Here is a 26989-nt window from a genome sequence, read left to right as displayed (position 1 = left end):
AACACACAAACTAATGCCATCAATTTCACGAAGTGGTGGGTACAGCCCCCCCCCCCCCTTATAACTGATACAATCATATATTGTAAGTATGGGATGACGATTTGGTATTCGGTTGAACTGTCATTAATCATGGGGTTCAACGACCTGTAAAAACTCTTAACTATTATTACATCCAACAATACATGACAAGTTAACAGCCATATTTCTCCAAGTTGGTAAATTACGAATACTTGAGAAAAATATTACTTTGAATGACCTGAAACAAACTTCCATGAATCGAAGATGGCTTCATAAGGATAAGCTAGAGATGTGTACAATTTGAACTACTCACTTACAGTTATGTAACAGTTATGGAACAATTTGCATACATTAAATATGGCCACCATTTTGAAGATGATCGCCATGCATAATACTAATAGTATGACGACAACAGACCAAGACAACCTAAGATCTTTGCTAAAAATGTACCTGTGTTGCATATATGTATGTGTGATGGGAAACAATTTTTCTAATATTTTGGCCTTCGTAATATTTTTTTATAAATGCAAACTCATAATACATTTGGTACTCTTGAAGATGAATACGGAAAAGAAAGTAACGTTGGAAATCTGTTAATCTTATATATCGATTAGACAATCTGGTCCTAATGCAAGATACTTGTTTTCTATTTTTTTTCCCTTTACAATATAAGAATGTGTCTGATAGCTTGCATAAACAACGAGATCATTCTGACAAAACCTTCTGCAAATCTACGTCATATAACTATTATCGATAAAGCCGACAATGGAGGGCTGAATTACACTTTAATATTGGCCTATAGGGTATGTTGTCGGGAGCTATCTTCATCTCCTGAACGAAACAATGTGTACAATAGATTTTAAGTGAATAATGGTTTTTTTATTTAAGTATCATTTCGAATATTTCTGCAATTACGAAAGTAAATTGTATTTTTCGACGATTGATGGTCCCTGCGTCGTGATTTTAAGATTGCCAAAAGGTAACTTATCCTAAGTAACAATATTACATCTCGATGATAGCAAACGTAATGGGTTATAAAAGCCATGGCGACGGATTTGTGAAAAAAATGTTCACTTGCTGATACACACGTCAACAATTGTTCGAAGGCACAATTTTGTCGTACTCATCTAAAATCTATGGATTCCGAACCATTTCAATAAATTCAAACAAAATGGCCATCATTTTCAAGATGGCCGTCATGCATATATAATACTAACAGTATCATGACAGTAGGCCTTGGGAAGATGTATAGTCGGAGCGCGCAGAAGTAAACATTTCATGGAAGACTGGCGGTGTAACACTATCACATCCCATGAAATATTAATTATATCAGCTGCGGCAGATGTACTCAAACGTTTGAATCAGCATTCGACCTGAAATTCAATATTCCCTAGCCGGAATTATTTCACAATTCTTCAGTCAATCCTTTCACATTGGTGCTCCGTAAACAGAATACAACTAACAAAATACACCACTTGCAGTTTGCAAGACTTGAGAACGTTACATTACAAAAATATGCTGTCTTGAAATCCGTCAAATCTTCTTTAAATGTGCAATACTTTGACTCACTACTTAATATGTTTTTCTTACAAAAACACCCACGATATCTCTTGAACTGGAATTATTTATTACTTGATAAATGCTCAAATAATGGTAAAAAACTAACATCATAAAAGATTACGATTTGTTTCCCAAATCCTTGGCATTCAGCTACCAGGTTAATGTATATGTATGCAGCAATAAATCAAATATACGACATGACAGGGAAACTACTACATGGTATGGACATGGCATTTCAACATCTTAAATTCATGAGAGTGCTCAACTCATTACCTGAACATATTCTCAACTTGTTTTATGGATATAGGTATTTACAACACAAGGCAGTTAATCCAAAACATAAAAAAAAAACAGACTCCGGTTCTACAATTATGATATAATTAATAATAACAATGGTACAATTTCATCATTTGAGGCGACAAGAAAATTTGCATTGCTGTATTTTCGTTGAGTGCGATACATTTATCTTAGCAGATCGTGACCAAATACTCACATACAATGTAATGATTTATAATTCTCAAGTGTCTATTGTATTTTGGAATGATATGAAAGATATTTGTAGCTCGTGCACGAAATTTGAGGCAAAGTTGACGTTTATTTTGTCAAGTCAGACAATAAAATGTAGCAATGTTTAAGATGTTTTGTCTTGCCAGACGATAGAATGTAACAATGCTAGTAAGATGTTTTGTCTTGCCAGACGTCCTGTTCCAGATTAACTGACTCCTATCATAGGTACAAAGAGATAGTGATACTGTGCTATTCATACACAATTCGTTGTACACAAACAAATCATGTGGTGGCATATATATTTGCTGAAGTGGAACAGACTGATAGCGGTTGTGATTAGATATATGGTGCATGAAACCCACTCTATTCTCATCTCAGTGAATACAAGATACCTTGTCAAGAAACAATTGATCACCACTTTCGTCATTTCATTCGATTTCCTCATCAGGTAACCACTTGGTATGTAAGTGAATGAGATAAAACTCAAATAGACTACATTAGTATAAATTAACACATATAGCATGACTGAGAATATCATCCCTTTGACGCAAATTCTTCACATAAGTAAAGCATCTAGTATCTCGCATCTAAAGTGCCTAGAATACAGGAAATCAAGGCTTTACTAAAACTACTGATAAAGTTGATGGTCAATGGCATGATTAATGGTATAGTGACGGTGATCGTGGACATATTCACCAAGTGGAACACGTCCAATGTGATAGTGACTAGATCACTTTTATATACAAATAAGAATTGATTCGTGGTTTGAAGTGAAACACCACTCCTGATCAGGAAAGAGATACATTTTCATAAACCGTGGGTTCTAAAGAGTGATTTCATCACTCGATTACTTGGATTTCAGAAAAACACTAAGTTGAGCCTTTATAGAGTATCATTGCTATGGCCCAATGGATGATGGGAGACATCTGAAATACTATATTCGTGGTTGCATAATGAATATTCATCACTCCTGAGTGTTTAGTCCCTTTAGCGTAAAACATTTGTCATGAATATTCATTGCACAAACATGAATATGTTATTTCTACCGATCGACTCCCATGATGTACTTGCCCATCACGACATGTGACACAATATGTAATCTAAATTAGGGGGAGTATTTGGTTTAGTTTATCATATATAATTTGGTGTTCGTATAACAAGGTCTATACTGAGGAATACACTGGAAAATTAAAAACCTAGATTTTAGGAACACCAACGCCTAGTTGTGGATCATCCTAACTATTCCTAAGCCTATCCATAGAGACTGCCCAGAACACTAAACAGGTATAGGAAGAGTACTAGTGTTTATGTTCTAGCTAGACAACCGGATAGGTTACCAGGGGAAACAAAAGAGAAATACAAGACATAAAACATGGAAACTATCTCCAAGAACAGACGGAGGGAGTTGCACTTTACCCATGTCCAGAATAGCAGTTTGAAGTCAAGAACGCCTAAACATCATGCCATCATCATCGCTGAACACCATCAAGGCCTCGGGTTGAAAACTACGATCAATTCAAGCATCTTAGTTCAGTTGAAAATAATTTGATTTTAGTGACGTAATCACCTACACAGGTGAATCAAAGTTAAGACAATTCCTCTTTTAGACAACGGCTACGGGTCAGTAACCTTTATCGATTAACATACGGCTTCAAATAATTGAAAACACACTTACAGAGTCTTTTATCAATGTTGTTGTGATGTGAAAATGGTATTAAAAGATTAAACGGATTGCTTTTGGAATGTGATACGCAGGGTGGCTGAAAGGCATGTTAACGATGGAAATGGGAAACTGGGTGAGGTGAAAGCTATATACACCTTACGTTTGTTTGTTTGTGTGTGTGTTTGTCTGTTTGTTTGCTTGCTTGCTTGTTTCTCTGTACGATCGATCGATCGATTGTGTGTTTGTTGGTTCGTTTATATGTGTGTTTGTTTGTTTGTTTGTGTTTTTTTAAAGAAAAAGATTATATTGTCAATTTCAACCTGCCTGCATCATCACTTGCTGCCATATTGTTAAATGCGACCTAATTATTTCAACCTAGTTGGTTACAGTTCAATGCATTTATGAAGAACTGTACTTTATTATTAACATAATATATTCGTCTACTCTTAGCTCTAAAGTCTCCCGAGTGTTGCCAAAGTTCCGTGCAATGCTTTCACTTCTAACCTTTGCTCTATTGAGACGGTATCATTGCTATCGTGACATATTTGCTGAAGGCCAGAAGTAACTTTCTATCCCGATAAAATAGAGCTTTGAGACAATTGGTTCAGATAATTGTGTCTCTCTTGGCACAGCAAAGCTAAAGTAGCCATAGAAAGGTTTTTCAGCTCTTCGACACTTTTGGATGAACGGCGAGGGAATACAATAGTCTACGTTTAGATTAACCTTTCTGTCTGCATAATAAGACAGTTTCATTTGTATTCTTCCGTGTCACAATCCCACGATAAATGAATATTTAGTATCAGCAACATGATTCCAAATTAACACGTCACTCTTACTATGCCAAGTGTGTCAGATGCTAACTGTTTAAACCTGCACTACCTGTAACTGGGACATTTTTGTCATCACATAACCAAAGATATATTCACTGAAAATTGCAATTAATTATTTGAAAAAAAAAACCACAGTATCTGTTAATTAGTGGTCATATTATCCATAGGTGATGCAGTAACTAAGTTTAAATATGAGTAATAGTTTGCTTTGAATCTGTCGCCATGCTAAAACTGCACTGGCTTGTAAAATTATTCAATAAGACAACCACAATCTATTTACTGAAAATTGCTAAAATATCAATAATCAGACATTGCACACACCAATCAAAGGTGGATTTTATCGCGCGCTGTTACGGGTGCGGACCAGAAAATGAATTTGATGTCTGATTGGTTGTACCACATCTACACAATTGACGTTCACACACGGGTGATCCAGTACTGTTCAGGGTGTACGATATTACGAAAATCTTCAAAAACTGTTCCAGACGCAGCTAGTGCCTTTTTTATCTTCAAAATTATTACATGGTTGAAACATATTGTTAATCATGAATATCCCGAATTCAACCACGTTTATCTGTTTGTAAACGTTTAGTTCCAAACTATTATTGAATTTAGGACTGACTATTATGTCATTAAATGTGATAATCAATGCATGTTATGCTTATATGATGTATCCACTGAAGAGAACACTAATTTAACGGTAATCTCATTTAATTTGTGCATTTCAATGAAGGAGAAATATGCTTTGAATTGTTTGTCATTAGTAATTACTGTCTTTATTTAAAACTTTCAATTGTAATCATATGAATGTACGCGAGTGTAGTACTGCTTAAGAATGTGACATCATCTCAGACGATAAAAAGACGCTGTCCAGATTCCATACCTTAATCTTACTATCCAGATAATGACCTTGGCGACGTTTCGAAAGTATGCTAACACTGAAAGCAACAATTAATCACAGTTAAATATTCTTTTGACGTCGATTTGCTAGTGAAGGTTTGACCTTTACCCTTCATAATCTTTGCAACAGACACACTGCATTAAAAGACGATATTGTCATGGGCTACATTAAAAGATTAGTCAAGAATTCACTGATCCAATGTTTATGAAACTGTAAATGTTCTGTAAATTTGATTATAATGAAGTGTGTCGATGATGAGCAGTGGCAAGTGTTCACTGAAATGAAAACTGTGACTCTGGCCTCATCCTTAGTTAATGATGCAACTAGTACTTCGATACTAAAGTGCAATTAATCATCGATAGGTGTGCAAATACACTACAACACCTAGAAGAAAATCAGATATTTTCAAAACAGTTTGTCTGGTTTGCTTTGTTCCTAATGGTGTCTACCTACACACGTTACAGATAGCTATATGTGATTCATGCGGACAGTTTTCTTGGCTATCAGAATGTCTTGTTCTAATTGTTTTGATACTATTCGGGTCGTTTAAGCTTAAGTACAAGTGACAGTGGTTTGCGTTAGTTTACGACTGGATGATAGCAGTGGCTAGCTATTTCGTACCACTTAGTGTCAAATAGTGTAAAACTGATAAACCAGTCATATCTGATCCATACTACGTATGTCACCATAGTGGACAAACGTTTATATCACCAGTACATGTATGCCATTATAGTGAACAAACGTTTATGTCACCAGTATTGTAGTTGGTGATGTTCTTATTGATTTTAATTTTATTCTTGCCTTTTGGTATGAAGTTGGAGTAGCTAAACCTCTCCGGACGCATAGTGTGTATATGTTGCCATGGCAATATTGTATGATAGGATATGTTTATACAGCTGTTACACCAGTTTAATTAATCTTAACAATGAAGTGCAAGAATTCTGCGGTCTCGTGGCAATATTGTAGGCTACCAAAGCTCAGTCTTCTGTGATATTGGATAATGGAGGATAATGGTCTCCTTTCTCTACAGACATGGAGTCTATTTGCTAAAACCAAAATACATACTCTACTGGTCACATGACATCAATTATCATGATAACAGCTTGGTGTCTCGTAAATGTATGGATTTATACAGTGAAAATCATTCAAACAATTAACAATGCCAGAAGCTAAACACTGGAACGAAACCCTTGTGAAACTAACTCAATAAAATAACAACCACGCCAACATAAAAAATACTATATCATCGCGATTTGAAAACATCTCTACAGTATGTACAAGAATACACACACATACATACATACATACATACATACATACATACATACATACATACATACATACATACGTGCAATCATGCATGCATGCATCCATCCATCCATCCATACACGCACGCACGCACGCACGCGCGCGCACACGCACGCACGCACGCACACACACACACACACACACACACATACATACATACATACATACATACATACATACATACATACATACATACATATGAGAATTGCTCTAAATAACTGCATAGCTTTCAAAAATACCTAAAGTATGTACGCCATAAACTTGCATATGATATCACAATTAATAACCAATAGAACTCTCAACATATGTGGACTGCCAAATTATTTGAAGATCCCTTTCAGCTGAGACTTTTCCCCATGTATAACTATAGATAATGTTATCTCCTACTCCCTTTGTTTGCGGTACTTTTCTATCATTTAATGTAATTACATTATTTAATCAGCTAATAGTTGGCACCATGCTTTCTTTTCAAAAACCAGAAAATAGCGATTCTATTCTAATTAATTGCCAAGAGCCAGCTGTAACCGATGCTTTGTTAGTGAAACCCGTTTATAATTACACTGATGACGCATGACAAGGCAATGATATGCAAAAAACAGATACCTACGAACATGTTAAAATGTAAAGCAATGAAACAAAAGAGTCGACTTTGATATGATGCATATCAAATCGATCGGTGTAGATTAGTCAAGGGATCAGACACTATGGCGATGGAGTTATCGATTATGAATTTATAATCCTAGGGTACGTTTTTTCCTAATTGCAATCGTGAGTGGGATTTCCACGCTTCAGGTATGTCTTATTTCCATACATTACACTTAATACATCTTCCAACTGACGAAAAAGAAAACCTTTTACTCGAATTTCTCGTTTAATAATTAATGAATCTGCGTCAGTGGTGCATTTAAAGAAATGATATATACGCTTACGCCTTAAGCTGGCTTTGGTATTAAAAAGTGCCTGCATGTATACGGTTTGAATGTCATCTTTAATATTGATGGAACAATTAGCTTAATTAATGGCGAGACCGTCGATCATATCTATTTGTGTGTGCGTGGCATGCTTAAAACTTGTATATGTGTATTTTCCATGAAGTAAAACTCATTGCAGTACGTGATGCCTAAACATTTCAGTAAGATTGCATAACTGTTTAAGATGGACCTGAAGCGATATTTTCCCTCGTCGTTCTTCAGCCAGACTACTTGCACTTTTTGTGCATTTGATTTTTTCTTTATGATTTTAAGGATAATTTACTACTGCTTTTGGAATGCTGAAGCACGGCGTCCATCTTAGAACGCTTCTGAGCACATTAAACGACTTCTAATATATGACTGTTCTTAAAGAAACTCGAGTCCATACTTCCAAATCATAATTCAAAACACACATACTACTACTACTCCAAACGAAGCTAGTTGAAGGACTGTCCTATACTGAACAATGAGGAAAATGGAGTCTTATTGATTGATCACAAAATATAACATTGTTTCAGGAGGATTACATCGTTGTTAGAAATGTTTCGGTTGAATAGCCAAGGCCAAGACAATCTCTAGGTTTCGTGTAATTGGATTCTGGGCATACCGAGATGAACAATAATATGATTGTATCGCTATCTAGTATGGTAGAGCTGTGATATCCACTTCAATTCAAAAATATATATATATAAAACGAGGAATTGTGTGCGATCCTCGGATTTAGCAAAACTGCGTTGCTGTTCGATTTCCTGATGTCGAAGGACATTATCAAAGCATGTAAATTAATAAAAGTCGTCCCTGTTTTACACGTGAATAAAAAGCGGACGGATTATCAGACCAAAATCTAGATTAGGATCGTTATCGTTATAAATTTAATATATCGATACAAAATTGTGTAATTAAACGACAAGTTGGAAATACTCACTGGTGCCATAAGAAAATGAACCGATTTCAGTAGAGTTTACCTTGTTAAATGGCCGCACTTTCGACATCAAATCTATTAAGGGTAGGAATTTATGATATCATTTGCTACGCATATGCTTCGCTGATTTGGCACAAAATAGTTAAGCCGTCATTTGGTTCTGTTCAACCTAATCCTCTATCCTGTCCGTTGAGAAACACTGCAAATCAACCAACACAAATTATAACTTGGACCGTAACGGTTGAAAATTGATGTTTTCATCACCACTGAGACCTCGTTAGAATAGTAATCGATGTTAGTTCTAAAACTTATTACTACTAAAAGGAAACGAAAATGTCGTACTTAGGTTTATCTTACTTGTTATATCTACAAATCATTGAACAGTCAGTTCACCGTAAGCTCAATATGCCATTTCTTTTTTTTAAATCCTACTACTCGAAATAGTGGAAAGGTTATCCACCAGAAGTTGCACCGAGACTTGCACGTCAAGTAGAGAACTTTCCCCGTCAGGTAAACTTCTTTAATGGAAGAGGGGAAATATTGACAAATTTCAGAATTGTGTGACAACGTGTATATTAAGTAAAATACAATGAAGTCAAAATGATTGATTGAGATTCTGTGAACATATAGGTGACGCAGCTGGAGTATGTTCTGTCAATCGTAAACTTAGGTAGTCATGCAGAAGAGAGTATTGCTACCAAGAAATGCCAATCATTACGATATTAAGGCTTACAATCCCTTCCAAAAAGGAAAATGTTAACAAAATGCTGGACTATGTTTCTCTGTTTCGAGCACGTCATTATGATAACAAATACCACAATCACATATGCATATGCACATGTTCACATGTCTATACGACAGACTTCAATGTGATTCTCTACTCAACAATACAATAAGATATACATACATACATACATACATACATACATACATACATACATACATACATACATACATACATACATGCATACATGCTTACATGCATACATGCATACATGCAGACAGACAGACAGACAGACAGACAGACAGACAGACAGACAGACAGACCACCTAGGTATCAACTCGAACACTATATGTACAGTGATGATTTAAGGAGTGATGACAACGTTTTGTAAGAAACGGAAATTGATGAATAATGTTTCAAGAATTAGAAACTATTTGACATTATTGTGAGCAGTCTAAATTCAGATAATTAATGTCTATTGAGTCATTCTATAATGTTAATGTAACGTCAGTGCATTTAAACATCCCCAGATCAATAGGTTTTATTTTGAATCATTAATTTGATTAACCTCAACTAGCATGTAAGTACTGGAACTAAGTGATATCAAATATAGTCTTCTTTCTGTACGTCCTATTTCTACTTTTGTGAGTGGCATTTTGTTTCAAACATGTTTTGTTCCCAAAATTCATAAATTTTTAAAATGTTGTATGTAGAGTTTAAATAATTTATTGATCGGGAGGTGGCCGATTTGACGTACAGTGTGTGCTCTGTCTCTATCAAAGTTAAAGTGTATCCATCATCATGCCGATATCTTTCAGAGATGACTGACCTATGACAAACACAGGAATATCAAAATGGTTGACATTTGACAGTGAAAGGAATTTACAGATTGTTGACATTTGACTGGAGTTGGACTATCAGGCGGTTTTACATATGATAGGGTTGTTTGTTTGAAATTTCTACTCTTCAAGAAGCTGCAATATTTTGTATATTTCATTAGTGTTAAAGTTTTACCCATTGAAATTTACACCACACAGTTACAGGAAAGTGTTCAATCATGCTAATAAAATATTTTGTCTCTTTGTTAATTTTCGTCGATAGTACTGTGAACATTAAATTGATGTCCGTGTGTAAACAATTGTGAATCAGGAACGGACCAGGTTACTTGTTTGTCAACAAATTGTGAATCAGATGAATGCTGGCAGGGTTTGACCGCTAAGCATAAAGTGTATTATAAATACAACCAGCGGAAAAAAAAACACCGGTGCGTTTGCTTACTTAATGTAGTAAGCAGGAATGAGAGACAAGGTCCATGTAAAGACGTACAGGTACAATGTGATTAGTGTCGGTAACGTATCAAAGCATAAACACCACATGAGCCCAGATCCCATGACTCTGTTTACTACACGTTTTAACACTGTTACATTGTTACTTCCACAGAATAAAAAAAATGATAAAAGCTGAACCTACATCAAATGCCACTCTTGTTTTTGTATAAGTTCAATATTATGTTATGTTATGTTATGTTATGTTATGTTATGTTATGTTATGTTATGTTATGTTATGTTAGGTTAGGTTAGGTTAGGTTATGTTATGTTATGTTACGTTAGGTTAGGTCCAGGTTATGTTATGTTATGTTATGTTATGTTATGTTATGTTATGTTATGTTATGTTATGTTATGTTATGCTATGTTAGGTCCATGTTATGTTATGTTATGTTATGTTATGTTATGTTAGGTTAGATCCAGGTTATATTATGTTATGTTATGTTATGTTATGTAATGTCATGTTATGTTATGTTATGTTAAGGTGTTCTATGTGGACTTAACAAATTACAATTATTATTAAATGTTGTAGTTTATCGTATATCTTCACATGACTGAAGTTTGGTGATAAAGTGCTATTATTTTATATGATAAAGTTGTAAGTTGTAACATTTGTTTTTACCAAAATTTGCTTTTGCATGAAGTGAGCCAAGGAACCTAAATTTGTCTTTCTTCGGCTCACTTCATTCAAGCAAACGCACTGGTGTTTTTCCAGTTAGTTCATTCCAGTTATTCATTAACTCTTTATTACAAAAGTAAAAAAGTACTGAGAATATAACAAACAATCTCTGATTGTGTAAATATCACACTTACAATGTTTTAATAAAAACTAATGTAATTTTACTGGACAGTCACTTGAATTTAACATGGATTTGACTTGATTCTTTTTCTACTCGTTGCCCTTACATTATTTACGTAGTCTGCAGTATTTACGTTTCTATTTTTTTTATTTCATTATCCCTTATTGAAATGTCTTGATCTATACAACTGTTACCTCGGTGGATGAATAGCAGTCATGTTTTCTTTCAGTTGGTTGAATTCAAATAAAAGAAGGGCAGCAATAATAGGATTTAAAATAAAGCCATAAATTTTGCTTTAGAACAACTGATTGATTTGATCATGTCCGCAGGAAGTTTGTAATTACATTTACTGTACATACTGAGTATGGTATTAAAGCAGCTATTGTATATTATCGCTACTAGCTAAATGGTGCAATTTCCATTGGCTGTATTTACATTAATGATCTTGTCGTCATTTATGTTATTTATGATGTTCTTTGTGATGTAATACATGTTGTTGTTGTTGTTGTTGTTGTTGTTGTTGTTGTTGTTAGTGGTGATGATGGTGGTGGTGGTGGTGGTGGTAGTAGTAGTAGTGGTGTTGGTGGTGATGGTAGTAGTGGTGTGGTGGTTGTGGTGGTAGTATACGTAGTAGTGATGTTAGTAGTGGTGTGGTGGTGGTGGTAGTCACTATATAGTTGTGTTGGTAGCGGTGGTGGTGGTGGTATATGTGTTGGTGGTTGTGGTGGTGGTGGTGGTGGTGGTGGTGATGGTGGTGGTGGTGGTGATGGTGATGGTAACAGAGGATGTAAATGTAGTTGTAATTACAAATACGCCTAGTAGCATGTATAGTTATATCAGGTAGAGTCATACAAATGAATTTAAAACGGCATTGTATTTGATAGTATACTAAATATGATAGAAAACTTTCATAATAGGGTCTTCGTGTTATTCATGTTGCTATTAAGTATTCTGTTTTCACTGCAATTTGCCACATAGTTAGATAAGTTTTAAAAATAAAATCATTCCAATTCATAGATTTGTGTACTGACCAACTGTATGGGAAAAGAACTAACTGTTGTACAAACACTGAGAACTTAGCATGACTCTTGAGATATAGTGACTGGGCTATCTATTTCTGACCTGCTTACATAAACAAAACTGTTGACATATGCACGCTATGATTTATTACAAATAATATCCTATTATTGTACAGTACATCTTATTATGATCTTTATCATGTCAAACAGTACACGGTGTTAAAAAGTAACTAATATCTATCTATCTATCTATCTATCTATCTATCTATCTATCTATCTATCTATCTATCTATCTATCTATCTATCTATCTGTCTGTATGTATGTCTGTCTGCCTGTCTGTCTGTCTGTATGTTTGTCTGTCTGTCTATCTATCTATCTATCTATCTATCTATCAATCTATCTACATATGTCTGACTGTGTGACTCTATATTTGCATGTCTATATTTATATATCTATCTTTTATCCATCTATCTTTTAGCTATCTATATATCTATCTATCTATCTATTTTTCTATCTATTTTTCTATCTATTTATCTATCTATCTATCTATCTTTTTATCTATCTATCTATCTATCTATCTATCTATCTATCTATCTATCTATCTATCTATCTATCTATCTATATGTATGCAAATATGTATATATACACATAAATACTAAATAGACACATGTGTAAATGTATGTGGTATCTGTACGTATGGTTTAGTAGAGTGTTTCACTAAAGTAATGTCATTATCTCTAACGACTGATTAAACAAAAAGCGGAAACACAGAGAGCTAGTCCATAAATAATATGAATATTATTGGCTGATATAAGATCATTTCACAAATAATTATCATGATTGTATCTTCTCATTATTTTTATTCCAATAAAAAAAACTATAAAAAATATTAGACTTTAGTGCAACGTTTTTATCACAAATAAAGATGATATATTTCTTCGCAGTGAAATGTACAAAAATAATTCGTGGACAAAACATTACGTCATTGTTTTTGCCTAATATGGTAGCACAACAATTATCCCAGTGTCCAATTTCTCATCATACGTTTCGTGGCTTCTTCATGTGTATTTAACGTATGAAATGTAAACTCAAAACGATTTAAATGTAATGTTTATTCTGAGGAATATGTCCCTCTTTAGATCTCCCCCAACGTTGTTAGCAGTAGTGCGCTTGCCAAGCATTGACCTCAACATGTTTGTAAAGTTACTCGGTTTCCTTGAGATGACAGTACGTCTGGCCATAAACTAGGGCTGTATAGCTAAGCATCATTACAGTAATGGCTTAGTAATAGGACAGTCTAAATTTGAAACCGTTTTATCTTTGAACACGAAGTACGAGTATTCCATGCTATATCAGTGTGATTCGTGTGTTTTGAACAACTGAAAGTATTCGATAATCAGATCCCGGAATGTATCGGTTAGCTCACTCCACATTGCTTTGCAATATGAATATAGCCAGGCACGTGTACTCACACACAGATAAAGGCACATAGAATAATACGTAAACTGTGAAAAATGAACGCTTTATTACGACAAACGAAAGGGCGATGAAATTCAAGAACCGAAACGAGGTGGTTGCTAATGAGAGTCGAACATATATATCGAATGCCTGTACACAAGCATCTGTCGAATTCCATGTATGGCCTCTGATGTTGTTGTTTAGTGATTTTATTCTATATGCTTTGCCATCTGTTGTGTTGTCTTGCATATCTAATTGTGTATAAATCACATGGTATAATTACAGGTCTTAATGCTTTAGATGTTGCAGCGGTATTACCTGGGGGCCTGATGCGAAAAGGTCCGCAACTGTCCTTATCACTATTCATGACAAATGCTGCGCATGCTCCTTGCAAACCATGGCAGATTGAGTTAGGAGAACATAGAAGAGGTACGAGTCTCGCGGGATGAAAGAAACAAGCCATCATTGGAAAATGTAGACAGGACAAATGGCTCGGCTTTCTACGGGTATAGAAAAGTGACATGATGGCGTATGAACTCAGAAACTGGACTACTTTCTACTTTCTTTGTTTGACCTTTATCTTTAAAGCACTGGTCGATTCTGAGGAGGTAAACATAGGTAAGTTCACACAACTATTTTCACTCACATGCGTGTTGGAAACACGTCATATTTAGGCATACCTTATTGAGGGACATTTTGAAATTCTATCATACCATGTCAAGTATTATGATGGATTAAATTCATGTTTTGAAGTTTTCTTATAAAGACATCCATGTATTTCTCGTTATTTCTGCTATAGTGCAATGAGACGACGACGACGATGATAATAATAATAACAGCACACAGAAAACCTTTTTGTCATGGTTATCGCGTAGTTCAATTTCCCAGCCAAAAGCCATTTAAAATTGACGGAAGATTGCATCAAACTCGTTTGGGTAACAGTAATGGCTGTCAAAATTACAGATCAAACCGATCTACGTATCATAATCATAACTTTTATCATTCTGAGACCTCGCTTTTCGAACAATAACACGAAAAATTATAAGGCTTTAATACTTGTATTAAATTGTCCACAAACAGTTGGCATCCAATACACCAACATGACAGTTTAATTATGGTTGAATATTAGAAGCGTGTCTTTTGATCATCTAATTATATGTATGTGTCATAACATATATAGCTGTATAGGAAATTACTCATGGATGGTTCTTTTTTATTAACTATTACAGTAACATTGTAATATGTGAGAATTGTTGAAAGGACTGTGCAGACAAAAAGTTGTCAATTCCTCATAACAATGTTGGTACTTGTACAGTTGGGTTTTTTTTACACCATGTGGTATATTATGTTTACTGTGTGTTTGTGTCACTCATATATGCTGGGATATTGTTTATGTGGACATTTTTGTTATGTAAATTGCTGTATTGCCCAATCACAACACTTTCGATTACATTCCATTGCTATCCCATCATTAAACCGGGGAAGGGAGGGGTCGTCAATACCCATCTTGAGATAAGGGTAATAGCTAAATGTGTGTGTGAGAGTGTATGTGAGTATTCACTTAAGCGTGTGTGCAGTATGTGCATGTATGTATGTATGTATGTATGTATGTATGTATGTATGTATGTATGTATGTATGTATGTATGTATGTATCAATGTAAGTATGTTTGTTTGTTTGTTTGTTTGTTTAAATTTACACAGGGTCAAACAAACAGCCATGATTTGTAACTGTTAAACAAAGACATGGTCTGGCAGACACGGACAATGTCAGTGGCACGTAGAGAATGGTCGATCCGTCGTCTGAATAGAGCAAAATCGTGAAACTCCGAGTTACGGCTTTTGACCTCCTATTTTTTGGTCAAGTCTATAATTCTTTGCCACTAATATTCCATTGGGCACTAGTGGAACGCCTTTATCTATACACAATACACATAGACACACAGTTCGAGATCGCCTGACAGAAAGAATGGCGATTGAGCGTATATTGCAGTGACGTCATCACTATGCAAAGGTGTGCATATTACATGTTGCATATAAAATCGTCATTATCTCATTGATCAGTTGTCATCTCAAAACTTAACGCGCAGTGGCGAATCCTTAATTGCTGTTGGCTGATAACACTGGTGTATCTCAACTTTCTCACGCATACACAAACATGCAAAGAGTAAGTGGTGTAACTTAATACAACCCCACAGTACAATAAATGTTTACAAGTAATAATCCTATAACATGTGCAGATTGTTCCTTATATAGTGATTATAGTGAGTTCATTTGATAAAGACCCGCGGTTAATGATACTATTACAAGTTAATCTAGGGCAGATACAACTTGCAAAGATTTGTGGTGTTGTCGTGAGGAAATTCGGCTTTATGAGTAATTTACAATTTACGATTAGTTCCTGCTATGGAAGACTTTTGTGAGTCGTAAACTTTCACTACCTTAACTCTGTTACAGTAATACTTCAAAGACTAAATTACATTTTATGGTCAAAGTTTACGGTGTAAATAACGAGTAATTTTTAAGTAGTGTATGTCTGAACTTTGAAATTGTAAGTATCAGTTTATTTGCACAAGGCGTTTAATTCTTGGAAATGTTGTGATATTGAATATCCGTGTATGATATCACACTTCGAAAGGCAATCGTCCATGTATGTATGTATGTATGTATGTATGTATGTATGTATGTATGTATGTATGTATGTATGTATGTATGTATGTATGTGTGTGTATGCATGTATGTATGTATGTATGTATGTATGTATGTATGTATGTATGTATGTATGTATGTGCGTGTGTGTATGTGTGCGTGTGTATGTGTGTATGTATGTATGTGCATGTGTGTGTGTATGTATGTATGTATGTATGTATGTATGTATGTATGTATGTATGTATGTATGTATGTATGTATGTATGTATGTATGTAATTTATGTATGTATGTATGGGTATGTGTGTGTGTGTATGTGTGTGTGTGTGTGTGTGTGTGTGTGTGTGTGTGTGTGTGTGTGTGTGTGTGTGTGTGTTGGATCGTAGAAATTAGCAACTTAGGATATGAAACTAACGTACCCAATTTGTATTCCAGGAGGTGTATTTAGCCACACGTTTTCTCAGGAACAGGGAGCACTAAAGCACGCTATATTTCAACACAACATTCGGAGCAACTATACCACCCCACAGTTGCTGATAGGAGCAGATGTTAAGAACCCTGAGCTATCAGATATATTTTCACTGGGAACAAGTTGTGAGTATAACAATCTCTATTTTAAGAGCTTAAATTCGCCATGTAGAATATTTATGCTATTATCGCGTTTAAGGTCATATTAATATGCAAACCCACGATCACGATCTAAGTGTCTGGTGACAAGTAAAACAAGAGGAAGAACACACAATAGCGGCCTTCCTTTATTTAACCCAGGGCCTATATGTTAAGTGTACATTTGTTGTGTAGATGGATGGGAAGAATATCGAGACAGCGTAGATCTGAAGATTGGATATTTCTCTGCATATGCAAGGAATGGCTTGTCTGTTTAGCCTTTGTTTGTGTGTTTGTTTTTCAATGATAAAGACAAATGGTGTTCGGGAATGGATGGCTTCTACACAGACTATCGGGTTTTCCGTGACAAAGTAAATAAAACGTGCGAAGAGTTGCACTCGATTCCAGTAATTTCAATAACAGTACGTGACGTGAGTTATTGCCGGCCAACATGAAAAGAACTATACATTGTTCATTGTCATACCTGAATGACAATACGTAGCTCCAGCTCCACAGTGTTTTCTTCTTGGCTGTCTACTTATTTGTATGATCACCCTTCAGTCGATCTAGATGATTACAAGTTGATAAGGAGCTCTTAATAACGTCACTATATGAATGAGAGCTAACTACAGTGACGTTTTGTGTAAGCGTTAACTCTAGTGTCGCAATGTTACAACTTATCGAAATACATCCGAGCAGTGTTGTTATTTTTTTGCGAGCTCAAGTTTTGGAGACCTTATACTAGTATATGCAATCTTGAAATTATAATTTTGTAAGCGGGGGTATCTTTGTATTCACATTATTATATAACCTTACAGTGTTCGTACATGTCATCTAATGTCACTATCAAACCATGCATCTTGTACGTCACAATAGTGTTTCGCATTTCAGTCGATAACTTTATCTATGTGCAGCCACCCATGTATGAAGCATTACTAAGACATTATCTATAACAAAAGGTATCTACATTGAATTTCAAAAAGATTCATCTTCCCCCAATCGTGACAAAAAAAGAGAATGACTCGAAAAATAATATTTTATGCTGCGTACATATACATGAAAATGATTAACGAGATAACTTCAGTTCCCAGTAGATTTGTCTATTTTTAGTTACCCTGCACCATATATGACAAGACTACGTGAATATTTCGTCCTAATGAAATCGTTACAGAAGTAATAATAGTAATATATAAGAGTGTAAAGATTAGCCTGTAATATCTAAAGTGCAAGTGCTGGTCAGATTCCATGTTTTCCTACTTCCAAGTACTTTTTTAGAAATTATAATTCCTTTCAATGCGTTTGAAGATATGGGCGAAAGTAACGCATGCTAGATTGTATGTATCTAAGAACGTGAACCAGGGTACATTTATTTATATTCAGACTATAGCTAAGATTCGTAATATCGATTACATACATGGATATTATTTACAATGGATAGTAGAGACAATATCAATGGATCATTTTGCAAACTATTATATTAAAAAAAAATACATAACAGCGTGAATACCCCTGTGGGCCCAATAATGGCACTCGCAGTTGATGTCTACTGTATTTACACTGCGCACACAATGCGATATTTCTTCTTTAGAAATCGCTATTTGATTACATGTCTGCGCTTTCCAAATGTAGTGCCCATTTTATGGAGATTACGACTACTTACAATGCCATACACAGGATCATTTATTCACTAGTCAAACGTATTATGGGATTCAGTAGAGTGTTTGTCAGCCGTAGAAAAGACACGATATGATAGCATTGTGGCTATTAGATTAAAGCGGCTGTCACATTTCATTTTAACGCAGGGGATGTTCGTTGGGAACCCTTACGACAATTGTGGAATTAGATAGAAGTAATCGGAAAATGCAATCTAGAGGGATAATAGAGTGGCAGATTAAGCTAGGAAAACCAATAATAAACTCTTTAAATATTGCAAACTATTCGTGTTCTCTGATGTGAATTCAGTCCCCTGAAGCCTGATTCCTTCATTCATAGTTCACCACTGGTAATAAGAAATCTAAACTATTTTTTCTTGTCATACTGTGTGATTTACTCCATTGTAAAATTCCCTGTTTATCTTTTAAAAAGAAGCGACAATTATCAAATAATCTAAAAGTGGAACGAGACATTAGTATAACAAAGGGTCAGAAGTCAAAGTTCAGAAGCCCGTTTGTAATACTTCTAGTACAAACCAACAACTTTTTCACGTTTGTTTACTCATACATCTGTCTGGTACGTAGTCATGATTAACACCTGTAAACAACACCAAACCTGCAAAACGTTTACCGAAAAAAAACCCCACATATGAGATCTTGTGTGGTATTCAAGGGATAGTCCAATTGTATACCAACAAATGATGTTGCTGTTCATAAAATAACGGACAGAAGTCGTGTCAAATGGCCATCACTTCAACATTATAGCAGACTTCATTACACATCGGAACCCTCAAACATTGCCGAAACATTTTACCCGGCCCCTATAATGAACAAGTTCAAGTCCAACATATATATATATATATATATATATATATATATATATATATATATATATATATATATATATATATATATATATATATATATATATATATATATACATGTTGAACTTCAACTTGTTCATCATTCAAGTTCAACGTAAAATAATGGCCAAGAGTAGTGAACTGTTTGCCGTCACGATTACGTCATACTCCTTATTAACTGCAATATAATAAGAACTAAAGGGGCATGTGCTTCTTGAGTGTATAATTTGTATATTGAGGATTTGTTTTGGGTCATGGAGATATAAAAGTGTCTATTCATAGCAGAGTTCGTAGTCCTTTTATCTCGATGTTGATCCATCAACGTTTGTTATAAAATATTATATTCTTGCAAATTGCAATATGGAAATCTATCAACTCCTCTAACGTGGAAGATTGATAGTTAGACATTTCTTGATAAAAAATCTAGATTCAACAAGAAACATGACGTATTTCTTTCTTTTTTTCCTTTGCAGTGTGCGATCTCTTCAATTTTGAAGGAGGGATCTACATGGTAGTCGGGGTTTCCAGTAGTACTTCACTCCCTACTATTAAATCCTATAGCAATAAATTTCACATTCCATATATTACACCCAGTCTGTCGGGAACTGGTCTTTTATCCGACGAGACAGACTTTCAACTGTATCTCCGACCCTCCCCTATTCCAGTTTTAGTTGAATTAATTTTCCGTCATCGATGGGACACGTTTCACTACCTATACGACGACTTAGAAGGTGAGTTGGATTAATTATACTGTTTTCACACCATATCGCTGTAGAAGTGTGTTAATGAATGGACCAACACAAACGAATTTGAAAGCGAGGCTTATGACCTCATAAAATGGTGCAAAGTACACAAATGACAGAGGGCAATAGCCTCGCTTTCAGTATCAATATGGCCGTCGATGTCAAATAGTTATTATGTAATGATTGATTGCAACTACTAGTGTTTGATGAAACGTTCTTTCAATCTTTCAAGTTTAAAGCTTACAGTTAACACAGTCACCACTGTAAGTTAAGAAGCTTATAGCACTGATTAAAAAATGTTTAGGATTGAAGCTTATTTTGGCTATTAAAACGTCGCGTGGGGCAAATGTGTATGAAATGCTCGCACACAAATAACCTGATAACGATCGAGGTCAGATTGTCTTTCCCTGGTGCAATGTTTTACCGAACCGTTACTGTGAGAAGATGACTGATCGATCCCGAATGACAAACGAATGATTGCTATCGTAAACATATAAATGATGTCGACCAAGGATAATAGTTCTTAAGAATGGGGGATTTTTACCTCGTTAATCGTGTGAGAGGTACAAACACAGTTTTCAATTTCCAGCCATTTGATATTGAACCAGACATGTTTGTTATCGCGTATACGAACACATTGTGGCTTTTATTCAGAATTGAAAGTGATTATTAATGACAATGGTGTTATTGACACGGTGTTCAAGGATAGACGCCTGCGTTACTTGCCTTTAATGGCTACAACAAACATTAGCAGCGATGTGACATGTAAAAGTGACGTTTTTTTTATAGAGTGATTGATGTGTTAACTTCGATCGCGATACGTTTGCATAATAAAATTCACAATGTCGTACATAGAACTGAAGACAAATAGCCGATTTTCACAACGGTTGAGTGGTGAAGACTGAGAGAATGAATGACAATTACATGTAAATTAACAAAACAAGCAAAATATTCAAAGACGATGACGTCATTTACGTGGCATAAGTTGAATTTGTAATTTTTGTAGTCAAGCTAAACTGCTTACATGAAACCTTGATGAGAATAGTGTTATTGTCAGTGTATCTCTTCTAAGTTCTATGATATAATGAGTGTCTTCTGACATCTTTAGAACAGTAATTGAAAAGTAAGGATTTCCGCTATATTTTATACGCATAGTACATTACGTCATCGAAGCGTATATCTCTACACAGCTTGTGCCACTGCGAATGTCACCAAATGATTGTTTATGCCAGTGTAGTTTCGAGCACCTGTCTATACAAATGAAGACATCAACCATGTCACTGCGTCATCAAAGAATCCACTCTGAGATATACTAGTTACATCCAATCAAGTAATTTAATTGTAACAAGATATGAAAAATCACTACCCCGAGCAATGTTAAATATTCTATTCAAGCCCCTGGCATCAGTAAAAGCTCACTGCAAGCTCCGTAGGAGTCACTGTTAACCACGTTAACTGACTCTTGTATCTATACGCCAGAGGATAAACCAAGGCTAGAAATAACCGTGTGTCATTAACGTTTCATAGCTTTATCGGGAGTAGCAATCACTTGTTTATACATGCAGTAAGGTAACGAAGAGAGACTGATATAAACCAGGGATGTTGTCGTGTTATCAGACTCAATACACGCTCCCTTTGTCACCGAGTTCTCATATCAAACCAAAGTAGTATGTTATGTTCACGTTACAATGTGAGAACAGTTTGGGACAAAGAGATATCAGATATCAATTTGATTAACGAACTATATTTTCATAGTGACTTTTAGCCTATAAGGTTTCGACAATACAACCTAATTCACGGTGATTGACTAACTGTCAATAATTGATTAGTTTTACCAACCAACACGCGTTAAATCACAATAGTATACAATTTAAGATAACTTGAAGAAGCTTTTAGGTAATGATAGCTTTAACATCATTTGAAAAGACACATTCCCCGGAGCTCACATTATCTGCAACTAATACTTGAGGTCATTAGTATTCCTAGTTTTTAATTTAGTTTTCTTCTACATGTTGTCTAATTTCCAAGTCTTTTATATTTGGAAATATTTAATATACTAGATTATATGCTGTTTATACAACTAAGACAAGTCGTTCATAACTCGAAAGATGACACATTAAACAGACACATTCAAAATGTATGCACATATCCATCTCATTGACCAGGCATTTGTTTATGGCCTATCAAAATTGTGTTTACACCGCAACTATCAGTCCCATTACTGAGCAATTTAGGAAAAGCCACGTTGTCGTTAGACTTATAGGTCGTGTGGTTGCGCGGTAGGGATTCCTTGACTGGACTCTCCTGTTGAAGAGGAATCACTTTTGACAGAACAGGAAATGTACAACACCCATAGAAGCGTCACGGGAATTGCAATGCTTTACGTTCGACAATTCAATTTTGCTTGGATAGGCTCTGCAAACACATTTCGATTAGTTTGTCATTATTCCACAGTGCATTTTTCCTGTTGACTGAGTCGTGTTTCCCTACTCGGTCTGTTTGCTTGTTATATTTAATATGCAACCCTACACTTACAGAACATGTTCACGAATATATGAAGACTGCATGACGGTAGACTATACACGTCACAGTATGCGATCTTAACGTTAACACATTTAATACTCTCCCTTCATCCGTACGCCTTATCTTTTTTCATACCGGATATTACACTCAAATTGCCATTTCTGTCTCTTTTCAAGAGAAAACTAGCCTAGCACGGTTCAGTGTTGGCGTTTATATGAGCTTCCTTTTCCCTTGAGCTAAAACGAAAGAGAAATCTTCACTAGACTCGCGATATAGAAATGTCCCGGCGCTGGATATGATGATGGCACATTCAGACACATACTGGATGATCGAGAATGATGTGTTTTTCACGTGTTCTGGGGGTTTAAAGGGATGAATGCATAATTGATCGAGAAATTACGCCACAATCTTCTAGGAGAGCCTTGTGTATTAAAAGTTACGATGAGTAGGGAGTATCATAAATCTATTTCAAGGAATCGAACACGATTGTGTTTTTGAATTATACGAACTTACTTTTTAAAATCCATAAATTTGACACTGCGACTAGCCAATTCGAGGATTGATGCGTTCAAGAGGGAAATACTCTCTAGAATAGAGGATTTGGTGAATAGACAGACAGACACATACAAACTACAACTTATCTTGTAATATTATACCTGTATGAACAAATTAATTTCAAATTATCTTACAACACTAATTACCAACAGAAATATTTAATTGTATCTGCCTCGTCAGAAACTTTAATCAAATGTGATATTCTATCAAAATGTACCTGCAAGCTTAAGGTTGCCATAGAAACATGACATCCGGTACGTACAAAAGCAAACTTTGAAGTACCCGATTCTATTCTCTAAATATTGGATGCTTTTATTTTCGTAAAAAAATTGACACGCCTGTTTCATTTGATTGTTGTTTTCGCCACATATGATATAATTTTTATCACTTGAATGAATCTGTACTAACATTTGCGACGGTAACTACGTCATCAAGACTAAAGGTTAGTGTTAATGGCAATGTACGTATTTACAGCTTGGTGCTGCGAATTTATGATCCATCTTGTATATCCCAAATGGAATACTGATGCGTTCCCCGGGGAATCTATACTGTCATCTTGATTAATCTTAAGTCTCTTTTCGGCCTCGTTTTGCGCATGCGGGGAGACAACTATCTTCCAATTTCCTGTTTCCGTTGGCCAAGTGAGTGTAGGTATTCTTCACCGATGAGATCCAATTCCGCGCAATCGAATGATCACTTCTGTGTTATTATATTGACAAACGAATCAGACCTCTAGAAATGTCATTTTTTTTGCGTGTCAAAGTGACAGGTGTGTCAAATGTCATATGACGGTCAGACTTACAAAGCGTTTTGGGACATGTTGTCCTGTTATCATGTTATGTCAGCTGGCTAACAGGAATAGTTGAACAGTAATGACCGCGGTTATAACTTTAAAACGTGTTTGGCATCGATAATGTAAAAAGTGACACACTCTTTTGCGGGAACACGTTCCCAGGTCACCACTTGTACAAAAAAAGTGGCCAAAGGTAAAGTGATGTTTATCCTGAAACATAAATATGAATTAATCTAATGTGACCGTGACACCTAGAAAATGGGTTTAATTGTTTTCTTTTTTCTTAATGTTTTTGGTTTGTTTTCTTTTCTATTTTCGTTACTTTATCTTTACTCTTGATACAGAGACGTGTATATTACGCTCATGTTTTGAGAATGCCCATATTACTAGTAGCCAAGCAACATATCAATTTCGAATCATTATGACACTGTCAATATATTTGAATTATTTTTCCTGATGAACGATGTTCGAATTACAACGATCTTAATCGAAATGAATATTCGGTACCACAATGTTTTAAAGGGTCCATGCAATGATATCATATACATTGAACATATACGAATGTATTAAATTATTTCAATTGGAAATGTAGATTATTTCAACCTTGAAATTTTACATATGTACACCATGTTTGTCACATTAGGTGGAATTATTTAGACGTGTCTTGACGTCTTAGCCGTTAGTTGATAACACAATCATTGTAGTCATGAGGCTCTTCACAGTTAACACTGCTCTTTATGGGGCACACGCTTTAAGGTTATTGGCTGTATTGGTCATGTTTGTTGAATAATATTGATTATCCTTGTTATTCCATAAATAAGGAAAAACGTTTCCCCGTCTGTTATTCTAACTTGTGAAGGTCAAGTCGTGTCAAAAAAATAGTGGTCTAGCCCTCACCAAGTATGGAAATATTACACAGAAGACACATTATGACATGGTTGTTTTACAGTGAATTTACGTGGAAGGAAACCATTCAGGGTTTTAAAGACCTCTTATTGTTCTGAGGTGGTTATCCATACACGCTTTAAAATGATTAATTGATGTAGTAGCAATAGCCCTTAACTTGTCAAATGTCTACGACACGTTGACTGAAAAAATATTTACGTATATCCATTCTGGATCTGTCCTTAAATAATTTCAAACTGTGTCCTCTTGTTGTCGAAGTAGATACTTTGAAAAAACACACAACTGGATCAACGAGAGTATATATGTCCATGGAAAAGTCTATACACTTCTAGCAAATCAGTGTTTTAGCACCAATAAATTCAGAAATCACCATGATATTGGTTTTCAAGCTACTTTATATATTCAACTACTACATCGCTACACTGTCTTTAGTCGAAAAGGAGGCTACAATTACAGACGAAGCCACTTTAATATAAACCGACAACTCGGTGAGATGGAAGTGTAGCAACATTCGCTATTCATCCATCAATCCCTCGTACAAATGCTAAACTAATCATCCCAGTTTGTTCAAACTTAATTCCATTCACTAAAATCCAATTTATGGATAATCATCCTATTCAGTAACCTCTGACCCCAATTAGGCATATACAATACATAACTCAAGTCATAATTGAATTGCCAGGAATTCATCATTGATTTTAGTGTCGTAATTGAAAAAAAAAACTCTCCTCACTTAAGCAATGTACTGCAATTCAAAATCATTTGCGCAAAACGATAACATAGTCATTAAGTATTATCCCCAGCTTTATGTTATGAATCGACAATTCGTAAACTGTAACATTGGCTAGATCATTTTCGCTTATATCGTAAATTGATTTAAACATATTACAAATTGTTGGTTTCATTGAGAATCTTCAGCTTTACTCTGAGTGGAGAGGTCGATTTTAGTGTCAATTTTGAAGATAAACAGATTTGAAATAATGAAATAATTTCAACAAAAGGCAGATGAAGTGATGTTTTGACATTTATTCACAACTCAGGATTGGGTTGTTTTTTTTGAAGGCATATTGAACTTCAAATATTAATGCTATACTAAAAACGAGCAATTGATTCTGTATACATGTATATGTAGTAGTGTATGTAGTGTGTATATGTGTTTGCCTGTGATATTGATTAATTGGTTTAAGCGGTAAGGATGGGTATTGCACTGGTTCTGTTAGTCATGCAAGAGACTGGGGACATGAGCAGCTGGTGCTAACGCTTAATTAATTATATGCAGAAACTCCTTGTAGACCAAAAAACACTCAACGTCGTGAGAAGTGGGCGCTGACAATAGCATTACTTGGATGTGAAAACGACAAAACACTCTTTATGTCATGCAAACATATCCCACAAGGTTTGAGGCCTGGGTAAGGAACTTTTTGTGATGGCCGGTATTAGTTTGTCAAATTCGCATACACTTATTCTTTTAATATTGAGATCGATCTATCTAGCATAGACGCACCGCACATTCACACGCACCCCTCCCCTCCACATGCACAAAGCTTTGATTATTAGATGTATGTATGTATGTATGTATGTATGTATGTATGTATGTATGTATGTATGTATGTATGTATGTATGTGTGTGTATGTATGTATGTATGTATGTATGTATGTGTGTATGTATGTGTGTATGTATGTATGTATGTATGTA

At 35.2% G+C, this 26989-nt stretch overlaps 1 protein-coding gene across 1 annotated transcript in view; it reads left to right on the top strand.

Annotated features, from left to right (window-relative positions):
- Nucleotides 1-20281: 20281 nt before the first annotated feature.
- The window catches only part of LOC144439281 (glutamate receptor 4-like), a 28389-nt gene continuing 21681 nt past the window's right edge, over nucleotides 20282-26989 (top strand). The window contains exon 1 of the mRNA XM_078128558.1: nucleotides 20282-20504. Within this exon, the coding sequence (XP_077984684.1) occupies nucleotides 20282-20504 (223 nt within the window). The remainder of the gene's footprint in view (nucleotides 20505-26989) is intronic.

This window comes from Glandiceps talaboti, chromosome 8, assembly GCF_964340395.1.
Source record: "Glandiceps talaboti chromosome 8, keGlaTala1.1, whole genome shotgun sequence".
In the NCBI taxonomy this organism is placed as follows: domain Eukaryota; kingdom Metazoa; phylum Hemichordata; class Enteropneusta; family Spengelidae; genus Glandiceps; species Glandiceps talaboti.
The sequence above is the reverse complement of the archived record's forward strand: the minus strand, read 5'-3'. Positions and strand labels throughout refer to the sequence as shown.